Below are 23,103 nucleotides of genomic sequence, written 5' to 3'. Positions count from 1 at the left end.
CAAGCAAAAAAGGACAAAAGTCGTCCCAGCGAACCCTTTGACGACCGCACTGAATCCAAGGATTTTTAGAAAGAACTAGTTCCTGCAGCACCCAGACGCGCTTGAATCAAGGCCGTGATAACACATCACGAGCGGCGGGTTTGACAAGAGCATTTGCCTCCATCGGCTTCGCAAGGATGTCTGCGGCAGGCGCAGCCCCTTGATCCATGCCAAGCGTCTCGTGGTGAACCTCTGCAGCTCTCCATGATGTGGCAGAGAGCAGTTTGGCCGCATCTTCAGTCAATTGCCCCAAGTAGATGATGGTACTCGGCGCCATTCCATAGATTTTTCCCATCAGCTTAACTTGGGGACTGCGTTCCGGCACATCACCCTGGTTGATGCAACGAGCATCAGCCCAAATCCTGCGGGCCCGCGTGGCGTCACGCATATCACGCAGCGCGTCATGTAGAGACTGTGTGATGGCGAAGTCTTTGCCATCGAGAAAAATCAAACATGGCCTTTCGTCACTTCCCCATACGTAAGACAGGGCTGTGTAAGGTTCGATCAAGTCGTAGTCAGCTTCTGCCAGCGTGGTGCACAGTAGGGATCCCCTGAGTTCGGTGTCGTAAGCGGAGGGTTGGAGGACCAGCAGCCGGATGGAGTCCGGGGACAAGAGCGGTTCGTACTGATACGCAGTCATGGTTCCGCCGACCTCGTCACTCGTAGCGGATGGTTGGCGGGCTTCTTATTCTTCCCGTGCGCGGTGGTAGTGTCGAACCGATGCGGCTCACTGTCAAGAGCCCGGTTCCGATGGTCTGGCACTAATTTCGACCGAAAGTGGCAATGCACCCCCGAAGTTTGCTGATGTTCCCGCGCAAAACTCGCTCCGACTGTCCGACTTTGTCCGTGTGCGCGCGTGTGCTACTGGGTTGTACGATGCTTGCAATTTGCAAAGATAGCAGCTCATTGGCTCATGAGGCAAGACCGTTTTCCGTTGAGACCACTCAATTTTGCTGTGTCTGCGCGGCTCGATTTCCCGTGCACCTAATTACTCCTATCGCAAAGCGAGAGTAACGACAGCGACGATAAGGACAAGGACGAGGACGAGGACGAAGACGACGACGGTTAAGTGATTAGAGCATAGCCACAAGAGAACTAGTCGCTCTAGCACAATAAAAATAGGCTGTCTATTTCCGTTAGGTTTGAACTCTGCCTAAAGTGCACCCGCAGCCTCGTCTTGGCAGAGATGACGCTTCGCCTCTCGATCCAATACGGTTGCGATGACATGTCTCCACGTGACCCGGACGAATGCCGGTGTTTCTGCGTCGAGTCAGCTTTGGTTTCACGACATTTACTGTCTTTGAAGGTCGCCGAAGAGGTTTTCACTGCTTGGCAAGTTAAAAAGTACTTGAGAAAAGGTGGTCTGGAGCGGATCAATGTCGTGGTTTTGCGCTTCTTCTTGCCAAAGAAGGGCGAATTTCGAGATGGAAGCCGTCACAAGCGAACGGCAGTGGCGACCGAAACAGGATGAAACCTTAGTCAGCAGTCTGCGAAGCGCTAGCGGGTGGGTTTCTGGAAGATCTGGAAGGAGGAGCAACCCGTGCCTTCCAGATGAGAGAGAGAACAGGGACGGGAAGCAGGCGAGGCAGGTCCGTCGGGGACGGGGGAACCTTCCGGGGACTTAGGACCCGTGGGCGGCACCTGCTCTGCCTTTCGATTCCACTTCAAAGTTCAACGAGGAAGTAGTGGATTCATCCGAGGCAGGTTCGAGATTTTCCGAGCTGATCCGAGCTTCTCGTCTTGGGTCGGGATGAAAGCCGACACGTGCTTCGCACCGGTGCTTCGCAACGGTCGGTGATCTGCGTGCCTCTGGTGTCGAATCACAATCGCCCTGGGTCCAGCGCGGGTCGACGACGGGCCCAGACCCAGCAAAATCCCCCTGGGGGAAGGTGCGACCAGGCCATTCACCTCTGCAAGACTGCAAGACTGACTGCAAGAAGCTTGGGACAAGCTTGGAAAGGGACACGCTACCAAGTGCCTAGCGTACGAGGTACGACTGCGACTGCGACTGCGCTAGCAAACCCCCTCCGCTTCTCAACTTCCTCCCCCCACCCGTCCGAATGGCGCAGGACCATCGACGAGACGAGCTGCCCCTCACTTCGACATCACCGACGGCACCAATGATGCCACAGGCCCAGAGGCGAACCGAAGCCGTCTCCAAAAAGTCTCCAAGGGAAAGGGAAAGCCGCCATACCCCTTTCTGCAGGCTCCACAAACGACGTATTCGTTCCTCTCGACTGAGACTTCTCGCCCAGCTTCACGCGTATTGGATGCGCGCATCCGAAGAACCACGACCTGACGACTGACGCTGCATGTCGCCCATTCGGATCGACTGCGCGTGGTGGTGTTCCTGCGCAGGCCCTCCACTTTTCGTTGTTCCATGAATCCATCTCCAACACGCTCCAAGGAATAGGAGTGAGCCATTTGGTCATTGATGCGCATGCAATCACACCCTCTGCCCATCTCAACCAAGATTCTCCTCATCTTTCTTTTCGCATTGTGGCATCGCAATCCAATTCCCACCAACCCCCTTTTCGCCCCTCCGCCCCAGAGAGGGCAGATGGTGTTCACAAGCGCTGCTGAACCACTTTTTCGATTCACCTTCGGCGCTCACCTACACTATTCTTGGGGTTTCCCCTTGCCTATCACTTTCCACCGCCCACGCACACAAACAGCCATCATTGGACCGATTGGAGCTACTCCAATATGGATACGGGATATTACGTACGCTGCGAATGCGACGCCTCAGTACGTACTGTGATCACTGGCAATGGATCTCGCCTCAGTCGTGGCTGTTAAGTGGGGTGTTCAAGATTGGCAAGCATATCAGCCGTTCACTATTGTCGGGGGTTCTGATTCGTCTCTGTGGCGTTCGCTACTGCTGTGCTGCAGCCTGCTGCCGTCGGTTGGGGCTTCCAGCTGAGGTGAGCTGAAGACTTCTGCTTTTCTGTGTGCCTTCGAACATCATCTGCAGAACATTGACCACGGGCTGACTGCTGCTGGCCTTCCAGGTTCCAGGACACCTGCCGAAGAAACGCGCTATTTAAAAAATCGTGATGCACGGCGCCAGAAACATCAGATGAGATGGGAAGTCCGTTCGCTGGGTAGCATGTTTGGTGCGTCTGGGCCCGTCATCGGCTTGGGGGCGGACGCCAAGTATTCTCCAACATCCACGACGCTTCCCGCCTCCATCAGCCAGTCCAAATCGTCAGTCGTCGGGAAGAAAGCCACTATGTGTGCCACTGGCGCTCGCTAGCAGACTGACAGGTTCGCTATTGCAGTGGGCAACGAGCCTGGAGGCGGCCTTTTGACCAAAACCCCAACGGAAGAAGCCACCATCCATGTCGCATCTCCTCACTTGGTTGCAAGGTTTCTATGGGTTCGCTTTGAGGCGCAGCGGGTGCCGCCAAGGAGAATTTCCGTGGCCAAGAGCCTGGATCGACCCCCCTGGTCGTCATTGTGTCGTTGATGGGAAACGGCCTCCGCTCTTGTGCTTGACAAGCGCCATTTCTCTCGGGCCAATTTGCTCCAGCAGCTCGGCTCGCCAAATGAACCTTTTTCCTGCTCGCTTTCTACCCGCCAGTTTGTTGAAGGCTCGGGAAAAGAGAATGAGAACGAAAAGAAGAGCCGAAAAACGAGTTGGAAACAGGGAATCAGCAGGCGAAACTCGAGTCGAAATTTCACGCCCACCCTCCTTTTTCTCCAATCAGGCGCGCATTTCCGTCCAGCCTTCTCCAACTTCGGCAAACTTCCAACTGTTCCAACTGCCCAGCCGTCGGCCGTTGGTCCCAAGTTCCAGTCCAAGACAAGTCTCGAAGAGGCGCACACTCCTCCCAGCCCAGCCAGCCAAGGCCAAGCCTAAGAAAGACTAGGCCGGCGTGTGCCCTTTTTCGAGAAACATTCTCCCACCGCCTGCGTTGCAGCATCTGAGCACCTCTGCCTTTGGACCACGGGCGACGCTGGCGCTCACAGTTGCCACGTCCAGAGCCGTGCACGGAATTGAGTTTCAAGGGTCCTGGGTCCCGTCCCACTCGTTCTCCATTCTTTCTCGCTTCTGACGCGTGTTCTTGACTCTGCCAACTTTTTCAGCGTGTGTGTCCGCACTGAGATTGCTCTGTGTACGGTACGGGTACGGGTATGGGTGCCTCGATGAAGTACCATAAAAAGAAGTCTGGAGAATTGGATGGGGGCCCCGAATCACGGTTCACCCGCGTATGGTCCAATACGCGCACCGCATGATTCAACAGCACCCCGAATTTCATCGTTTCAGCCTTTCAGGGTCCTGTCAAGGCCCTCGGTCAATCAGATAAGCTGCTTCCGGCCCACGGCTCCAGCGTCCCGGCTACTGTCCTTGGCCGCAACTTCTTTGCGAGTCGGGTCTGCTGTGTGCCCTCGGTTCCCCGTTTTCCCCCATCCTATCCCCCCTAAGCTTCCCAAGACAGACGCGAAGCTGCACAAATGCACAGTGAAAGACAATACGCTGCGCCCCGGGGCTAGCGAAAGCACCAGCGGCCAAATTACTGGATTGGAGCAGGGGGGAACAAGATTGGGAAAGAAAAGAGGGGTGTGTGAGAGTGTGAGAGTGTGCCGCGGGTCGCCGTTAGCTGCTTGCTTGTCATTCTGCGCTTGGCGGAGTACGGCGCGGCTTGGTGAATGGTAGGTGAGTAGGAGACGAGGGGATTTTCCCATTTCCCGTTTGGTTTGGGGCCCAGATTGACGGATGGAATGCCCGCACTCAATCTCTCTCTGTCTCTCTCTCTCTCTCGCTCTCTCTCGCATCTCGCAACGGCAACGTGGGACCCTGAACCCACCACGCACACTGTTTCGATTCCGACCTGCCTTGCTGGGAACAAGCTGTTCTCTGTCCTTTTGGTGTGCCTGACTCCTGTTCTCGTCTTGTTCCTTCCCGGTCCCCAGTCATTCTCAATTCCCCCATCGCATTTGCCATTCACCAGCACCACCATGTTCCCAGTTCCCAGTTCCCAGTCTTTTTTATTTTTCCTGGGCTTGGGGTGTGCAGCGCGGGATGGACGACAAGAAAAGTGATCCACACCACCACGGTCGTCACTCGTACGGGGTACGACGAGTCTTGGTCGCCGTCGGGTCTCCCTATCCCAGCCCCATACCCATCCCCATCTCCATCCCCGTCCCCATGCTGTCCTGTCCTGTCCTGTCCTGTCCAGTCCTATCCCATGCGAAGGTACTGCCTCGCCCGTTGCCTTCCCGTACCTGGCCTTGCCTGCCGTCGTTGGCCTTTATCCTACCCTCATCCGCCCGTAATTGTGTCGTCTCTCTCTCGTCTGATGATGGCGCGACTCTCCTCCAACACCTCTCTCTTGCCATTGTGAAGGTGGCCAAACAGGGATTCGATCATCTGAAGCTCGACCGGTCTTGACTCTTCAGCCTTTTTCCAGGTCCATCCAGTCAAGCAAGCACCAAGCTTCTGTCGAGGGCGATCCGGTAGTAGAAAACAGCTCAGCTCCTGCCACCGACTCTTGCATCTGGGCGCAAACGGTCCTTCTCATTCTGTCGAACTTTGTCGATTTTTCGCTCCTGCCACCAGCCCACCCGCCCCAATCTTCGGGTTGCGAGCGACTGCGACCCGGAAGGTGAATTCGACTTCGACTTTTTCTTCGACCGCCACGTTTCGTTGAGCGCCTTCTTTCCTGATCGAGGTTTTGTTGACTTCCTTCGCCTGGTCGACCAACACACCTCCCGGAGCCCATCGCCAGGCTCCCGCATCCTCACATCTCGAGCTCCTTCCCCCTCGAGACTTCTTTCCGCCGCTCGTTTTTTTGCGACCGACACTTGTCGACCACCGAACCGAATTCCGAGCGCATCGCATAATACAGACACCAAAAGCCATGATGGATCGCGACAGCAAGATAATCACCCCTCGTGAGGTCGAGGGCCTCATCGCCGACGGCAAGGTCATCGTCATCCTCGACGAGATGGTGCTTCGCCTCGACAGCTGGCTCCAGAAGCACCCCGGCGGCCGCTTGGCTATCCTACACATGGTGGGAAGAGACGCGACCGACGAAATCAAAGTGTAAATGACTCTCAACTTACCTCGCGCTCATTTTCTGTTCCTTCTGGCTCCCGTCCATCACCACTCTGCGTCGCTATGCGCCACAAGAGATCTGGGTGGGATCCCCCTGGTCCATTTCCGAATTCGGAAAAAGGGTTCAGGAGTCTGGCAGAATAACACCGATGGACCAGAAGTCTGGTTAAGCTTATTTTTGCAGCGGCCCCTCAGGTTGGAGAAAGCGAAAATGAGGGTGAGAGATGGGAACGGGCCATTAATATTTCGCATTCGGACTTATCAAGACTCCGTCGTTGATGTGTAAAGTGGAATTAGTGTGCTGACATATCGCTTCTTTTAGGTATCATTCGGCGGCCACACTGAAGACCATGAGGGCCTTCCGGATAGGCCGGAAGCCTGCGGGTCCTTGGGTCAACATGACACCACCAATTAGGGGCGGCGTCTACACCAAGCAAGACACCACGCCTGCAGATGCAGCCGCAGATGTCTCCGATGCCCCTGCCGACATCGTCGATTGCCCCTCGTCGGATCTCGACGAGGATTCCACAGACGATGCCATCAGCGAAGTCTCCGATGGGACCTCCCGCACATCCCTGACATCCGACTGCAGCTCTGCCGAGGAGGACGTCAAGGTCCAGGACAAGGTCGACACCGGCATCCGGAGACGTCTCGCCGCCCATGGCGATCTTCAAGACTTCACCGACGATGGCCTCAAGCTGTCCAGCCGCAGCCAGGCCCCCAAGACCGCCGCTGAGTTCACCGACTGGGCCATGCAGCAGGGCATCGAGAAGGATCTCGATGAGTATCCGTCTCTCGACCCTGCCGTCCAGCAAGATATCCAGGCCAAGTACCGCGCCTTGCACGACCGCATTCAGGACGCCGGTCTCTACGACTGCCCTTACCTCGACTATGGCAAGGAGATGGCCCGTTACACGACCTTGTTCGTGTCTTTCCTCATCTTCCTCCACTACGAGTGGTACATGACGTCGGCTTGCTTCTTGGGTCTCTTCTGGGTAAGTCGTGATGTTCAGTTTGATGGACCAGGACTAACATGACACAGCATCAAATCATGTTCACCGCCCACGACGCTGGCCACGGTGCCATTACGCACAACTTCTCCTTCGACACCCTCATTGGTCTCTTCATTGCCGACTTTTGCTGCGGTCTGTCCATGGGATGGTGGAAGAGCAGTCACAATGTCCACCACCTCATTACCAACCAGCCTGTAAGTCAGCCAGCTTGAATCTGCCAAAGGATTTCACTAACACGCTCAGGAACACGACCCCGATATTCAGAACGTCCCTCTCTTCGCGACGTGCCCTTCTTTCTTTAAGTCCCTTCGCTCCTCCTACTACGACTTCACCTTCGTCTGGGACGCCGCCGCCGACTTCCTCGTCCAATACCAGCGCTTCACCTACTACCCTGTCATGGGTATCGCGCGCTTCAACCTGTACCTCCTGTCGTGGCTTCACGTCCTGTCTACCAAGTCCTCTGCTCTCGGTAACAGCAAGGCCTGGTGGATTCGCCCGACCGAGATCGCCTTCATGGCTTGCTTCTGGTACCTCTTCGGCTACCGCCTTGTCCTCTGCACGCTGCCCACCTGGCCCATTCGCGTCGCCTTTGTCCTCGTCTCCCACATCATCACCATGCCGCTGCACGTTCAGATCACCCTCAGCCACTGGGGCATGTCGACCTCGGACCTCGGCGAGAGCGAGTCTTTCCCCCAGCGCCAGCTGCGCACCACCATGGACGTCGACTGCCCTGCCTGGTTGGACTTCATCCACGGCGGACTCCAGTTCCAGGCCGTCCACCACCTCTTCCCCCGCGTGCCCCGTCACAACTTGCGCAAGGCCCAGGTCTTTGTCCGCGAGTTCTGCGCGGATACCGGCATTCCTTACTCCATTTTGAGCTTTGTTGATGGAAACAAGAAGGTTTTGGGTAGACTCGAGGAAGTCAGTGATCAGCTCAGAATCATGCTCAACTGCCAAAAGTACATGGCGGAGACGGGCGAGAGCGGGCTGCATTAGACACATATAATACACGCATCAGGACGGCGTTCAGGGATTTCGTAGAGTAGACAAAAGTTGATTTCTAATTCTTCAAAATATTCATGATCTGTGTTTGGTGAAATTGTCACTTCCATGCGGTGATCAGAGCCCAAGATTGGAATAGGGGCCCAAGAGCTCAGGCAAAAGCACCAAGACAAGCAAATTCTAGCTTCAGTCAGCTTGGTAGTAGCTGCACGTCACATCACCCAAGCTCCAGGTAAGCTCCATAAAGCTCTACACAAGGCTTGGCCCAAGATTTGAAACAAGGACTACCCCATCATCGTTTTCCGAGAGGGCTGCATATCCGGAGGGATGGGTGGTGTGCAGATGCCGCATCACTCTTCCAGGGATGACGGTTCCGGGGATGAGGCCGTGCCGGTTGCCGCCGCTCCGCCACAGTTACCCCCACGCTGGAGTTTCAATTGATAGAGTGTCCGTGGCGATGTGGCGAACGGATGGAGATGATAGATGGCGGGCTGGAGTTCTCGGAGGCGAGCACGCGAGACGTGGGAGGCCAGCACTAATAGGCCAAGTCCCGATGTAGACTTTTCTAGGTCCTAGTTCGTTACAGGTGTGTCTACGCATGCGGTTCCTTGAAGCTATTCGACGACCAGGTCAGGCGTTATCACAGAGAACACTTTACGAACTTGAGTGCAGATAGTGTATTGCCATGTAATTCCTGCCGTCCATCTGACCAACCGATTGGATGCTTCTCTTCTGGGGGAATTAACTCAGCATCTAAGTGGTATAAATTTGTCCAAAGGGGCACGTTTTTGCTCTGATTTGATGTATGTAATCTTCCGTGTGGACGCTCCAGTTGGATGGTAAGACTACTTGTGAAGGGGCCGCGTCTGGCCTTTTGGTGATTGCTGAGTCTTACGCAGTATCACGGAACCGGCGTTCGAGAACGACCAAGGAGAAGGCGACGAACATGAAAGGGAAAGAAAGAGAGCTGAAAGATGCGGGGAGCTAGGCATATGAAGAAGGATGATGCGGGATTCTGAGGTTCGAATAAACATCGTGTTGGGAGGGATTGCGTGCGAATAGGAAAGTCCGAGCCGTTTGGGAGACACTGCCGGGGAGCACACAGCCAGGTAGGGCACTGATGGATGTGACGTTTCTCTTCAGAGAGGCAGCACGCTTCATTTTTTATTCGCGGGTTTCGGAAGCGGTTTGCAGGTTTTGGACAAGTCAGCTGGTAGGGGGCTTCTGCGCGTACAGCAATGGTAGTTCGCCGTGTTGCCTGATCTCTCCCGTCTTTCCCCTTCCTCACTCGGTATATAAGATGGTTGAACTTTCCATCCTGCAGGACCAACTGTCAGCAGGCTAGGTGTCTCTAGCATTCAAGTATTTTGACCACTACACCCATACCTACGCCAACGACTTGAACCCTAAAGCATGTCTTAGAGCTGCTCTGCGACTGGGGATGGTGACTTGTACGGTGTGGATGTTCGTGTTGGTCTCTACTTCCAGTAGGCAGCCGGCGTCTTGCTTCGCAACTTCGATACCTCTTAGCAGATGATCTCGGTCGCACGAATCGTCAACAATACCGTTGGTCTCACCATCGTCCTGGCACCTATGATCAACACTGCCAGCAGCATCTCTCTAGCCGTAAACTTTCTGACCGTTTATCATGTTGTAGTTGCCCTATTCTATAACGAGTCCTACAACCTAGTCATCAAAAAAGACAGTCCCGGAACGCCCACACACGTGTTCAGACGGGAAGTTCATCGACGTCGAGAATTGAGCGAGCTCAGAGGCACTGGTATGACTATGGCACGATAAGCATCTAAACGATTATCTGATGGGCAGATCGTCAGAACCATCACGCTGTATGACCTTGATCAAGTGGATTGCCCGAACTTTCTAGGGGCAAGTCCTCTGCGCAATATCTACTGAAACAATAAAAGACTCTCGAGGGCTACTCTGACCCTCGATCTGTCCATGATAGAACGGATGATTGTTCCTGTAATGCAACGAATTACCCTCGTAGGATAAGAGGAACGGGCCGTCGCAGTGACGCAGAGGTCAGACTCTGACGCGAAATGGGGATTGGATCCATTTATGAGCCTTTCAAACGCCAAAAGAAGACCCAGTCAATCCGAGACTCGCAGCAAGATTTTTTGGTAAGTTGCATAGAACCATAAAGAGTCTCTTCGAATATGTCTTAGCCAAAAAGCTAAATGGTGCAAAAGATGCTACAATGTTGTAATGTTAATAGGACCCATATGCTGACGGGGAAGGCGGGGGTTGCATTCATGGATCTTCTCGGACGCAACGGAAGCTTGCCAGCGCATTGTAGATCGACCGACTATGACTAAAGAAATACCGCAACACAGACAGTGAAAGCCAATTGACAGAGACTTCCTTGCTTGGAGTACACGTGTATTAAGAAGTACGAATATACATATTTTGACGGAATGCGAACATTTCGCAAGCTCGTTGGCAACGACTTGCATATTAACGGCTTGGTAGAAAGTTTTCACCAAGAGCCAAGTTCCCACCTATCCTCTTTACATAGGGGCTAAATGAAGTTCAACTTCTATCAAGCTATCAAGCATTGTTTTTGAATTCATACATGGAACGCAAGCCTGCCATGGGGTTGAAAGACAGCGAGTATAATTGAACTCAAAGACTGCTCTTTTCTACACGAGAAGAAAAACCTGAGATGCTCGTAGCCTTCGGTAAAAGTAATAAACGGCCCGAAAGACGGGCCACGGCCTGCGCGGCTGTGTCTCGGCGTCGCCGACCCCGCGCGCGGAAACCCCGTCCCGGGAATGAACTTTAAACTTTGCCTCCCGTAGCAACTGCGGAGTGAACGGGTCTTATTTTAGCCAAGCAGCGCAACGCATTCTGTGAACTCCAGATTAGCCCTACTTGCGAATCATACTCATCATATTAGGGATCAGCACTCTGAACAAGGCTGTGAAACGAGGGGCTTTCCGTGCGGGCGGCAATGGGGTCTTTTCTCCCCATTTTCTCAACTTGACTAGTGTGCGATTCGCGAGGCTCATTCCAAGCAAGATTCTCAGTGAAGTCGCTTTCGGTATTGAACATCGCCTTTCCTGAAGATGCCCTTGATCATCCATAAACAGCGCAACTCAGTAAGTGCCAAGACCTGTACTTGAGTTATAGCGAGTGCTGTTAGTCGATGTGAGGTATAGCTTTATAGGGTATAACAGGGATCATGATAGCTCGATATTGCCGAAGCGTGTGCTTTGCGATGCAAATGCCTGCCCTGACTCAACCATGCGCCGCGACGTGCTACACGCATTCTCTCCCTTTTCCAGGGAGCCAAGCATTGCAGCACAGCTACTCAGGCCTGTATTTTCGCGATCACCGCCTTAACCAACTTGTGGGTGGCAGTAGTCAATCCTTGTGCGGATCGCCCGGTGCAGAGTAGACTTTGCAATTAATGAAGTTGAGTTTAGAAATTTGCGCGCCAAGGCCGCTCGCATCCTCAAGTCTCTAGATTGTGTGATTGAGGGAATTGAATGTATGGCGACGGACATTGAGTCCACTTCCGTGACTTCTGTAGAATTTAGTATGTTTGTTTGTATAAAACTTGTCAGTCTTCGCAAACCAGGGACAACGCAGCAACCATCGAGAATCACTTTCGTCTGCGTCTATGGCTAGTCGCGTCGGTCTGTGACTTTGATACTTCCATCATTGTCCAATATGTCGCGTTCTTCGACACTCTACGACCGCCAACATGGCGTCGAGCTGGGCCTTGGATCGCACGCCGGCTCGGAGGAGACGCTTGCGCCCAAAGGCGTTCATCCTCGATCGTGGGGACGCGCTCGAAAGACGTGGGACACGAGCTTGGTTGTGTTCCTCGAGTTCTTCACGTAAGAAATATTTGCCCCTCTCTTCAGACTCCTGGTGCTAACTTCAGCAGGACAATGGTCAGCACTGCAGGAGTAGGTCCCACCGATATCAGAGCGGATGTCATAATGAATGCTGACTTGTTCAAAAGACGCCTGTCGCTGCGCATCTGCATCATGACCTTGGTGTCAGCCCTGTTGTAGCAACTTGCATGTTTGTCTCAACGTAAGTGTCAACTCTCGAAATGCCCACAGACAGATGTACTAAGATAAAAAAAAAAAGATATCTCATCGGCCAAACTATCGGCGGGGCTGTCTTTCCCCCCTTCTCCGAGTCCTTCGGCCGCAAGAAGCTCTACGTCATCAGCACTGTCTTCTACAGCTTGTTCTGCATCCTCATCGGAAAGGTCCCTACCATCGCCGGGATTGTGGTGGGCCGTTTTGGCAGCGGGTTTCTTTCTGCCATCCCGACGGTGATTGCGACTGGAAGTATTGAGGACCTATGGGATACGCACGCGCGAGTGTGGTGGATGTTTTGGTGGGCGTTGCTGGCCAACCTTGGTATCCTGGCGGGACCTGTCTTTGGAGAGCTGATTACGGCGCAGGCTGCTTGGTACGTAACCACTTTCTCTAGTCTTTGGGTGCCTCGACTAACCTTCATCAGGCAATGGGTCTTCTATGCCGCAGCAATTGTGACAGCAGTTGTGGCAATCCTCTTTCTGACTATCAAGGAGTCGCGTCCGTCGGTGGTGCTGGGTCATGCGATGGCTAAGGATGATGCCGAAAGCAAGAGCAGCAAGTGGCACATCCCACTGAGCTACGAAAAGTTCGACATTGTCCGACCTCTTCGGCTGCTATTCACCGAGCCGATCGTGTTCTTGGTGGCTTTCATCAGCGCCATTGCGTTCGGGCTCATCTACCTTTTCACAGAGGTATTACCAATGGTCTACGAAGAATTGGGTTTCACCGACGGCTGGAAGAACATCCCCTTCCTTGCTCTATTCATTGGTATGCTTCTCAGCGTACTTACCAGATTTTACGACCGCCACGTGCTGGCCAACGCGAAACTGCCCGTCTCCCCTGAGTCGAAGTTTACCGGGTATCTCATCGGAGCCCCGGCACTGGCCATCGGTCTCTGGTGGTTCGCGTGGACGATCCCTCCGTACGCATCTATCCACTGGATAGTTCCGACCCTGGCCCTCGTGCCGGTTGGGTATGCGGTCAACGAGTTTGACCACGTCTTGGCCGGGTACCTATCCGACTGTTACGAAACATACACGGCTAGCAGCTTCGCAGCGTTGGCGCTCACTCGATCTCTGTTCTGCGCATCATTCCCGCTCTTTGGCCGTATTCTGTTTGATGCGCTCGACTTTAACAGAGCTTCATCTTTGTTTGCCGCGTTAGCTACGGGTCTTTGCGTCGTACCGCCGATGCTGGTACGGTATGGTGCCTGGTTGAGAGGACGGAGCAAATACGCGCACAAGTGATTTTGCATTCATGGAGTTAGGTTACATAGCGAGAGGGAAATCAAAAGTTCACCGTTTTGTGAAGTTGGCGAATGCCCTCAGCATCATTACCGCAATGTGCTAAGTGACCAGACCAATGCGATACATCCACTCAATTCTCTTCCGTAAAACTCACGGCACTTTGACAAATATTACAGCCTCTACCGGAGCTCCAAACCTTTCTAGCCACCAAAAAAGCCGAATACTCCTCTTGGATTTAGGTGTCTTGGAATTGGTTGGTTTTATTTCAATGCCTGTATTGACAACACTCGATCGATCCTAGGGTACACTGCCATCACCTGCTGCGGCGAACCTGATGACCCCCCATACTGGAAACGAACATGAGAAGTGCGTATAATTAGTCCCAACGCTGTGGAATTCCTATGTTCCACACTCTTCCAAACTCGGCTGAATTTACAGATCTGTCAGACGCTACTTCTGACAAGCCTCCAACCTAATTACCACTTAAGTCGAATACACTCATTGGTATGATACCTGACATGGACTGGGCTGTATTGCTTCCTCGCACTAGAGCCAGGATGCTCACAAATCGTCGTTACTATTTTCGCAGCGATCGGGTTGGATCTTTGCCCATTCTCGGTTACTGGAAGGCTTGTTGCGCAGAAATGTTGATCATTGATGTTCCTCAGGACAATGCGTCAAGAAAATGCCAACGCTGGGTCTTGGTGTATTAATACTACTCTAGGAATGGGTATCTTTAAACAATGCTCTCCATCGCTTGCTCAAATCTTATCGCGGCAGTAACCCGTGGAAGCACCAGCAGCAACACATGACTACGCTTAGGTCAGCCCTTGTTTTCAAAATCACATTCATTGCGATGGAGCCGACTCACCTTTGTCCAGTCACAATTGTTGATAGCCTTCGATGGGATGAGGGCGATGAAGTTCTTCTTGTACCGGTAGCACTCCTTAAAATTTTGCCCATAGTAGCCGACCTCTCCGGAGTTGTCTGCGCACGCCTTGACAGTATCGTCGTCCCAGGGGACGTTGTCCTGAACCTTCCCTTGGAACTCGAAGTTGTCTCTCTCACACCTATGTTGCGAAGTTAGTCATGCGCATTGACCAATCAGTGATGGGGTGAGCCGTACCAGCAGTGCTTGTACTTGGCGCACGCTTCTGTTGAGGCGACGGCGAGCGCTGCGACGGCAAAAAGGGCTGAGAGCTTCATGATGGTCGATTTGAGTGGCAGACTTTCGATTTCGTTGAACGGCTGGATCTCTGCATTCTGGCAGGCGGATTGGTGTTAAATATGGACTTCGGACTTCTGGAAGACGGCATCCGAGTGCGAGTCAGCATCACCATCACCTGTGCTGGCTTTAAATTGCACAGCATCCCTTAGTGGGGGTACGAATGACTCGATATTAATTGACGTCTAAAATTATGGCTATTCGGGGCGTAGATCCCTTTAATAAATGGATTCTCATGCATCATAGTCTCGGGAGTAACGGGAGTAGTTGTCGAACCGATCACCGAGTGATAAGAGCAGCGTTAAGCCCACGTGGTTGCGCGGAGATGGGATGAGTCCGTGGCATGCCTCATCCACGTTCAAATCGCGTCTTTGCCAGAGATTATCAATTGAATCATCGCCGACATTTCAGTTGTACCACTCTAGGATATCACGCTCCTCAAAACTTCTCGAATCTATGCTTGATCCAAGTTCCTTGTCCGTCAGCGGCCTCGAGGCCGCAAGTATCTCGGCCCACTTCACATTCCTCTGCTCAGGTCCGCCGTAAAATTTCGTGAGATCCGGCTTGATGACCTTGACTGCGCTGGTCTCCACAAAGTTATCTGTCGATTGCCGGAATTTGCTCAATCCTTCCTCCGCATCCACAGAGTAGAAAGGGCCTTCGTTGGGGATATACTGGTACTGCATGCACTCATTAAAATGAACTTGCGGTATAGAAGCGAAGAAAGCGTCGTGATCAGAAGATAGGGCTTCGGTGAGCGTCGTGATTTGGGAAGAATTGGGCGGTTGCAGGACGGTCCAGGGGTCGCGACAGGTTCCCTGGGTGCAGGACTTGGTGACCAGGAGGATTGCATTGAGGCGGGTGAGCAGTCGCTGGTGTGAGGTGTCAGTGGAGTTTATCAGATTGACGAGTTCGTAAGGGTCATCCTATCTCGAGTCAGCTCCTGAATAAGCTTGATCCTGGTAAAGTCGTTGCCTACCTGAGTGTTTCAGAGCTCCATCTCGTTGGTGCACCACTTCACAAATAACCATGAGAACTCATTCCCAACCAACCGCAGAGTCTTGTAGCTGTTGTCTAGAATCGTCCCAACTTCAGACGCAGCGGGTGCCTCAATGATTCTGGAGCCCCAGAACTCCACGTTCAGCAATTCCCTGCCCACCCCTTGGTTCTGGCTTTTGTAGCCTGAGTCAGGCTGAAGCCATTGGCCAAAGAGACTGCGTCCATCGAGAAATGGAGGAAAGTCTTCGGGGTTGACTCCAGCAATTTCTAGGAATGTTGGAGCGAGATCAACATGCGATCCGGGGAGAGAAGATTTGACGCCGCTGGGCACTCCAGGGCCTCGGACAACAAATGGGAGGTTTGTGTCGTCTGCGTACGGAGTCGCTTTACCGGCTGCGACACGGTTGGCTCCGATTGTCCAACCGTTGTCTGTGGTGTAGATGAGTATCACTTCCATTAGAACTTTATCTTCCAGCCTTTTTGCGGAAACTTACTGTAGGTATTTCCACTGATTTGCTTGTCCTCCAGCAACTGCACAACAGCTTCAATGATCTCGTCTACTCCCTGAAGCGATTCGATTCTCTGACGGAATAGCCAATCACCTTGCGCTATTTCTGTCTCGTTCAACTGGCGTAAATTCTTCATCCAATTGGACTTTTGCATTTGAAGTTCATCTGGGGGGTTCCAGTTGGGGGGCTTTGGAGAAGTGACGTTGGGAAAGAGGCCCTTGTGTCGGAGAAGTGGGACTGGAGCGTAGAAGTTGTAGTTTTCATGTGGAACGGTGGGGGCTATCTTCAAGAAGAACGGCTTTTCCTGAGATGTAAGATACTCGAGCCTGTCTAGACTACAGTCAATTAGTCAGAGTGGAGTTGCCTGTGATTTGAAGAACTTAAGACTGTGCTTGAACAATGTCTGTTTGGTGGAAGCCGGGGTAATGTCGTGGTCGCTCGCCGTTCTCGGACATCACAATGTTGTTGAAGTCCATTGTGTAAGGGTCCGTCTTGTGACCAGATCAGCCGTCTTCTCCAACCAGATGGTCGATCTATGCAACTCACTAGACTATTGATGAAGTCCCAGCCTTTCGGTGCCGGACTGTTATAGTTAACTGTGTTGTATCCGTTGAGAAGTTTTCCTATATCTGTCTCTCTGAATCAGCTATGTCCTTTGGTGCGGAGTTGCCGAGACTGACTTTCTTACATTCAACTCTATAGCCTGCCTTCTTCAGCCAATGCGGCAAGTAGTCGTTGTCTTCGCCGGCTAGAGTCCATTTATCGTAACTCCCTCTTCACCAAATCTTAGTCTCGGCAAGAATCAATCTACACGGGCCGCGAAACCTACCCTGCATCGCTAACATGTGTGATGTTGGTATTGTGGCTCTGCTGACCTCGCAACATACCTGCACGGCTGGGACAGCATTGCGCTGCGGTGGTCCAGTGATTGGTGAACTCAGTTCCTTTTGAGATCAGCTCACGATGTAGAATGCTTTGAAAATCAGTTGAGCCAAGCCGGCGGTCCTGATCATCTGTCATGATGAATACGATGTTGGGCTTTTTCGGCCTTAGTAATGCTGAAGACACCATGCTTGCTGCCATGATGGCATGGAAAAAGTGAGATGACCGCATGGTTTGAAGTCACGAATGCAGTGATCAAAGCTAGGTTTGAAAGTTTTGAGACAATGGTACTACAGAAGTTGGAAAGGAACGTCAGGGAGGCCGTTCGGTCTTATCGACGCTTATTTAGACATCCGGTGTTTTTGTTGATCTCGCAGGATCTCGCCGGAAATCGGCCGTTGTCATTCGTGCCACCCGTACAAAATTGAATGATCGTTGTCAGTTCAACATCATGGATCGTACCCGTTCGTCCTGTCGGCTATCGGCCGGGCGGCCAGGACAAGTTAGCTCAATGCAACAATTCCCGCGATGGTGATGTTGCACCCCTCAAATCACCACATCACAGCAGCAACGAGCCCGTTTTTCTAGAAGAATCCAAGCACACTTTTGATGCATAATTGGTTCTGCCCATTGCGCTAACTGGCGTGGACTACTCGGCGCCGCAATCATCGGAGTTGTCCTTGGCGGCGTACTGTCAAGATCGACAGAGAGGACTCTGGCTTTTCGAACCGTTTGCAGACCCTCCCCTTTATATTTCCGTGAGGTCTGTGGTGACAACTATCTGAACAATCCTAGCAGCTGATTTATTCGGTTTAATATTACGCTCTCCACACTAAAGGATCGCTGTAAGGACTTCGCCCCAGCCTCAGTAATCCCCGCTACCGCAAAAAAGCTGAAGTCTGATTCTCTTTGCGACCCAAAACATCAATTCGGCCTGAATGCGGGTGTGCGCGTTATCCCAATTCAGATTTGATTGTAGTATCCGTAAAGCTGCAAGTTTCGCACGCTGCATGAGAACTACCGCTTTATGCTACCGGCGCACACCGATTCGCGTTTCAGTATTCGTAAAGCACCCCGTGTCTCTTGGTCTGCGATTGCTGACTTCGACTCCACCGAGAAAATGTGCCCGTACCTACTTACAGCTGTGCAGGCGTTTCTTCAATTTCTTGGCGTTTTGAAGCATCGTAAGTTTTTTCGGAACTATCCTTTATCTCATGAGTCGAGTCTTTGGCTCTCAGAGATGCTACTATCGTCTGTAGTCCGTCGACGGTATTGCTGAGCGAGCATGGAATACCTGCCTGCAACAGAGTCAGGAAACGAAACTACTGTCAGAATCTGATACTGTTTCCAGGCGCAAGCGGGCACGAATCACACTCGTGACGATACCCCGCTACGGAGATCATGTTTCATTCTCCAAATGCTCTCTTTAAGGCCCAAGTCGGGGTGCCCTTGTAGGTACCCGATAGCGATTTGCGTGCTACCCGAATACCCGGCTCGGTGATAGCTAATGACTAGCTTATCCATGGAACATTTCATATACATGCGAACATGCCTGCGCAAAGGGGCTCATGATAGTTATTACGCGAATGCTTTTCAGCGAGTGAAGGTGCCAAGCCGGGGAGTTAGCGCAGGCCGACAGCTGATTCCAAGAGTCTGTTAACCCACAAGCGAGATGGCCGATGGAAAGATCCGAGTGGGATGAACAGGGGCCACTACCGATCTTGGGCGGAGCTCCATCAGGTTGACAAAATCAGTGAGGCTCAGCTTGTTGCGTACCGTGAAGTTGACTCGTGTGTTAGTATCCGTAGAAAATTGTGCGCATATTACATCGGCTACTGATGTCGCGATTGGCCCAGTCATGCTTAATCATCTCCGTACGCTTTGAAAAACCTTCAACGCCGACGTAGCGACTTCATGACGGACGACGAAGATACAGCTCGTGCTAACCTCAATTGCATCCGAAGCAGCCGGAGCTGTCAGTTTGTCACTAACCTTCCCCGCGGGTCACCGAATCCACGGTTTGTCCGACCTTTGACGAACACGTCTGCGCCGCCGCAACATGATCTACTGTCTGGAAATAATTAACTTGCAACATGGGACGGATATTGGGCTGCAAATGGCTCAGGATGTTCACACGAGAGATTTGGGGCTAACGGCTTCGTGGGGGCTTTTTTCTCCTTCGGCTGATATGTGAGGGATCATTTAAGCCGCGAATCATGTCTCAGCCGGTGGTATGTAGGGCTCTGTATTTGAGGGTGGGATGTGCGATAAACTTTCTGGAAACAATTTCTTCGTTACAGGAGAGAACTTTAAACTGCGCTTGTTCGTAAAGATGCGGGAGGAGTAGTCCGTTTTGGGATTGGGAAGAGATTTTGGGGCGGACATATCCGTGAGAAAGAGTGGTAAATGGCATCCGTGCCGGCCGAGAGCAAGGTTGCTCCCTGGCCCCCAGCTTCGGCTTTGGACCCCTGAGTGGCTAACGCACACCAACGAACCGTCCGGACTTTAATGAGTCCTCCATAGTCCGGGCAGCAAATCCCTTCCTACGCAGCCTTTTTACCACTTGAGCCTCCAGTATAGACTTTAGACTAGAGCTACCGTTTGCGAGGTATTCGGCCAAGAACCCTTACTGAAGGATTTAGAGTGGCCCCCCTTTACCCCTGAGCTATGCCACCTTGGCCCGAAAGCTTGTCAAGGACGTTCTCTCTCGAGTTCTCCGCGTGGTGACTGAAACTCGTTTGATGATGGAAGGACTTACGAATCGGTATCTGATCATCATGCAGTTCATCAAAAGTATATAGCTAGGTCGTCCCGCCACATCAGACGGCTTTGGTTACGAAGTTCTTCATCCGCTCAAGCATTTTCTTGTCATTCATTCCTTCGTTTCTTGCAACCTGTTGACCAACTCAGCATCTGCATTCTTGAAACATTTCGCCAAGATGGCCCTATCCATTCTTTCCGCTTCTCTTATGCTTGCCAGCATCGTCGCCGGTCAGACGCCTGGTAATGCAACCGATAACCACCCCAAACTTGAAACATTCCGCTGCACCGTCAAGGACGGATGCGTGAAGAAGACCAACTTCATTGTCGCCGACTCCAGCCAGCATCAGATCAACACCAAGGAGGGCGTCAGCTGCCTCACTGGCAACAACCCGCCCAACGTTACCGCCTGCCCCAACGCTGAGGATTGTGCAAAGAACTGCATCATCCAGGGCATCACCGACTATGCCGATAAGGGTGTCACAACCTCGGGCACTGACCTCCGCATGCAGATCCTCAAGGATGGCAACAAGGTCTCTCCCCGTGTGTATCTGCTCGAAGAGAACAAGCAGCGCTACGAGATGCTGCATCTTACCGGCAACGAGTTCACTTTCGATGTCGACATGGTGAAGCTGCCTTGTGGCATGAACAGCGCGCTGTACCTCTCTGAGATGTTGCCTGATGGCGGCAAGAACACCAGCGTACTGAACAAGGCCGGCCCCGCTTACGGCACTGGATACTGCGATGCCCAATGTTTCAAGACGTCCTTCATCAACGGAGTCGTAAGTACTTTGACTGCTGCGCACGGTCAAGAACCTCGACTAACAAAATCTGCAGGGTAACATTGACGGCAAGGGTTCATGCTGCAATGAGCTCGATATCTGGGAGGCCAACTCTCGCGCCACTCACATTGCTCCTCACACCTGCAACAAGCCCGGTCTGTACCAGTGCACCGGCGACGAGTGCGAGAAGACCGGCGTCTGCGACAAGTCCGGCTGCTCATGGAACCCGTACAAGGTCGGTGGCAATGACACCACCTTCTACGGCAGGGGCGCCAACTTCAAGGTCGACACGACCAGAAAGTTCACCGTCGTCACCCAGTTCCCCGCCCAAGACGGAAAGCTCAAGTCGCTCCACCGCTTGTACATCCAGGACGGCAAGGTCGTGACCAGCAACGTCGTCCAAATCGAGGGTCCCCCGAAGATCAACTTCATGAACGACGACTACTGCAAGGCTACCGGTGCCGACCAGTTCATGACTCTGGGTGGCATGACTGGCATGGGCGAGTCCATGACCCGCGGCATGGTCCTGGCCATGAGCATCTGGTGGGACGACGCGACTGCGATGGAGTGGCTCGATACTAATGCTGCTGGCCCTTGCAACGCCACGGAGGGATTCCCCGACTCCATTGTCAAGGTTGAGCCCAACCCTGAGGTGACTTTCAGCAACATCCGCTTTGGCGAGATCAACTCTACCATGAACATGAGGTTGTAAATAGCGTGTATCTTCAGTTCAGAACTGTAAATATTAGCCTTTGTCGGGTGCAAATACATCAAGATATTGTAACAATTACTCCCACTTTTATTAAGAGCCGAGATGATTTAGGCTTTACTGGCTGATGCTGTTCGTGATTGCTATCTCTCTGTCGCAACCGTGCGCGTGACTTCGATACCAACATCATTTGGAGACCCGCGACCAGAGTTTCTGAAAGTCTCAACTTCCACAAAAGCGCGGTTCTGAGGTGTGCCCTTCTTCCGTTTCAAGTCTCCCAGACCTTGCATTTCCCAAGACAAGTTCTCGTCACTGTCCGACATTTGCTTAAACCCATCGCTTCGGACATGAGACGCATGTTGACCGGGTCGACTTCCAATCGTTGCAGGGCCTTGCGACTTTGACGGCGCAGTGCCGGTCGTTCGTGAACCACTGCCAATTGATAGACTAAACCATCGCACTACGGTGCGATCGAACACTGGGCGTAGCATAGGACTCGAGGCCACCATGACGGCGATACCCGACTGAAGCACGCCACTGACAGACGCAGACGCGAAACCTTTAGTGATATTGACGAAATCCGCCGTCAGAGTGTAATACAGGCGAACGCCTGAGAAGATGATGGTGCCAGTGTGGTCAGGTAAGTCCCAAATAACTCCCCTTTCTGGTTATCCCGACAAGGTTGACATCGACTCACATAAATCCAGCACCAAAGACGACGCAAGTCGCAATTTTGTGTGCTCTAGCCATCTGGAGGCCGCTGACAACCTTGATGGGAAGGACCACAATGACAACGTCGGTAATGATGTCGAATATTGCAACAGCACTGAAGGCGACTGTATAATTGCCACACCCAGTTTTGGTGATGTAGATGTCCCAAGCGCTTTGGATTGGCTGGCAGACGACGAAACCCAACAACGCTGTGTACAATGCCCAGACAGAGGACAGGAAGATGGCAACCCAGCTAGTGTATCGAAACCACGTACTACTACGCGAGAAGATCCGCTGCATCAGAACGACAATGCTGAGCTTGATTGCCAGCAGCTCACTCGCGTACATGACTTGTGCGGCAAGGAATATCTTGACAAAGTGGGAGACGTGTAAGTCGGGATCCAGAACCTCAACGTCATGTCCTGCACCGCCAAGTACACCTCCTGGTATACACGCAAGTCAGCATTCAAGCCTCCTCTGTGTACATACCGTCGATAGCGGAAATAGGCATGGGGTATTTTACCCAGGATAAAACTCGTCGCGACGCCGTAGTAGAGTACCTGGTTGAAAAGGTCTGTTAAACAGTCCCAAGCTTCAAAGCGCGAATACTGGGCTCAGGGAAATACATACCTGCCCGGCGAAATACAAACAATCTTCCAATTGAAACGAGTTTCCGGTGATCTGACGGGCAATGAGGCGCATTATCGTCCAGAGGGTCGTTAGCACCATCATGATACCAGCTGTGACCACAAGCGATGCCCCATCCTGTGTCATATGCGGATACCTTTCCGTGATGGTGATGGAAGACTCCTGTCTGACATCGAATAGAAGAGATGTGATTGCCTCCATGTTATCTCTTCTCGGTCGGTGACTACCTATAACAAAGAGACACCATATTTTGATGGAAAATGCATCACCTTGACGATCATAACGAGCACTTTGTGTGGCTTATACCAAAAGCCGCGGGATGGCACACCATTACTTAAGAGGTACGTCTGCGCGTGGTCAAAGTCTTTCTCGTTTCTACACGCTTGCTTCTTGCCATGGCCAAGGCGGATGTTCTCCCGATGAAGACCGCCCTGCAC

The 23,103-nt window shown here is 52.5% G+C and overlaps 8 protein-coding genes across 8 annotated transcripts; 4 read left to right on the top strand and 4 right to left on the bottom strand.

Moving 5' to 3' along the window:
- Positions 1-106: 106 nt before the first annotated feature.
- Positions 107-679, bottom strand: het-6-8 (Heterokaryon incompatibility protein 6, OR allele; the record flags this gene model as incomplete). The annotated part of the gene is made up of 1 exon (XM_037330001.1): positions 107-679. One exon carries the CDS (start codon positions 677-679, stop codon positions 107-109), a length of 573 nt encoding a protein of 190 aa, XP_037171596.1.
- A 1,920-nt stretch (positions 680-2,599) lies between these two features.
- Positions 2,600-3,295, top strand: CGCA056_v014758 (uncharacterized protein; the record flags this gene model as incomplete). The annotated part of the gene is made up of 3 exons (XM_037330000.1): positions 2,600-2,787; positions 2,870-2,963; positions 3,014-3,295. 3 exons carry the CDS (start codon positions 2,600-2,602, stop codon positions 3,293-3,295), a joined length of 564 nt encoding a protein of 187 aa, XP_037172254.1.
- Positions 3,296-5,906: 2,611 nt separating this feature from the next.
- SLD-1 (Delta 8-(E)-sphingolipid desaturase) lies at positions 5,907-8,109 on the top strand (the record flags this gene model as incomplete). The annotated part of the gene is made up of 4 exons (XM_037329999.1): positions 5,907-6,088; positions 6,423-7,095; positions 7,143-7,307; positions 7,357-8,109. 4 exons carry the CDS (start codon positions 5,907-5,909, stop codon positions 8,107-8,109), a joined length of 1,773 nt encoding a protein of 590 aa, XP_037172251.1.
- A 3,699-nt stretch (positions 8,110-11,808) lies between these two features.
- CGCA056_v014756 (putative MFS-type transporter) lies at positions 11,809-13,441 on the top strand (the record flags this gene model as incomplete). Its single annotated transcript, XM_037329998.1, has 5 exons — positions 11,809-11,978; positions 12,029-12,050; positions 12,107-12,180; positions 12,238-12,567; positions 12,619-13,441. 5 exons carry the CDS (start codon positions 11,809-11,811, stop codon positions 13,439-13,441), a joined length of 1,419 nt encoding a protein of 472 aa, XP_037172250.1.
- A 761-nt stretch (positions 13,442-14,202) lies between these two features.
- Positions 14,203-14,647, bottom strand: CGCA056_v014755 (uncharacterized protein; the record flags this gene model as incomplete). Its single annotated transcript, XM_037329997.1, has 3 exons — positions 14,203-14,253; positions 14,313-14,511; positions 14,568-14,647. The coding sequence occupies 3 exons, from the start codon at positions 14,645-14,647 to the stop codon at positions 14,203-14,205; spliced, it is 330 nt and encodes a 109-aa protein (XP_037172253.1).
- Positions 14,648-15,073: 426 nt separating this feature from the next.
- ARS-0 (Arylsulfatase) lies at positions 15,074-17,257 on the bottom strand (the record flags this gene model as incomplete). The annotated part of the gene is made up of 7 exons (XM_037329996.1): positions 15,074-15,592; positions 15,715-16,094; positions 16,160-16,509; positions 16,562-16,665; positions 16,721-16,803; positions 16,863-16,948; positions 17,004-17,257. 7 exons carry the CDS (start codon positions 17,255-17,257, stop codon positions 15,074-15,076), a joined length of 1,776 nt encoding a protein of 591 aa, XP_037172252.1.
- Positions 17,258-19,995: 2,738 nt separating this feature from the next.
- Positions 19,996-21,310, top strand: GUNC (Endoglucanase type C; the record flags this gene model as incomplete). Its single annotated transcript, XM_037329995.1, has 2 exons — positions 19,996-20,598; positions 20,654-21,310. 2 exons carry the CDS (start codon positions 19,996-19,998, stop codon positions 21,308-21,310), a joined length of 1,260 nt encoding a protein of 419 aa, XP_037172247.1.
- A 690-nt stretch (positions 21,311-22,000) lies between these two features.
- On the bottom strand, positions 22,001-22,867 carry CGCA056_v014752 (uncharacterized protein; the record flags this gene model as incomplete). Its single annotated transcript, XM_037329994.1, has 3 exons — positions 22,001-22,461; positions 22,542-22,578; positions 22,649-22,867. The coding sequence occupies 3 exons, from the start codon at positions 22,865-22,867 to the stop codon at positions 22,001-22,003; spliced, it is 717 nt and encodes a 238-aa protein (XP_037172246.1).
- Between the last annotated feature and the right edge of the window lie 236 nt (positions 22,868-23,103).

This window comes from Colletotrichum aenigma (assembly GCF_013390185.1).
Source record: "Colletotrichum aenigma strain Cg56 chromosome Unknown KSG_Cg56_contig10, whole genome shotgun sequence".
NCBI lineage: Eukaryota > Fungi > Ascomycota > Sordariomycetes > Glomerellales > Glomerellaceae > Colletotrichum > Colletotrichum aenigma.
The sequence above is the reverse complement of the archived record's forward strand: the minus strand, read 5'-3'. Positions and strand labels throughout refer to the sequence as shown.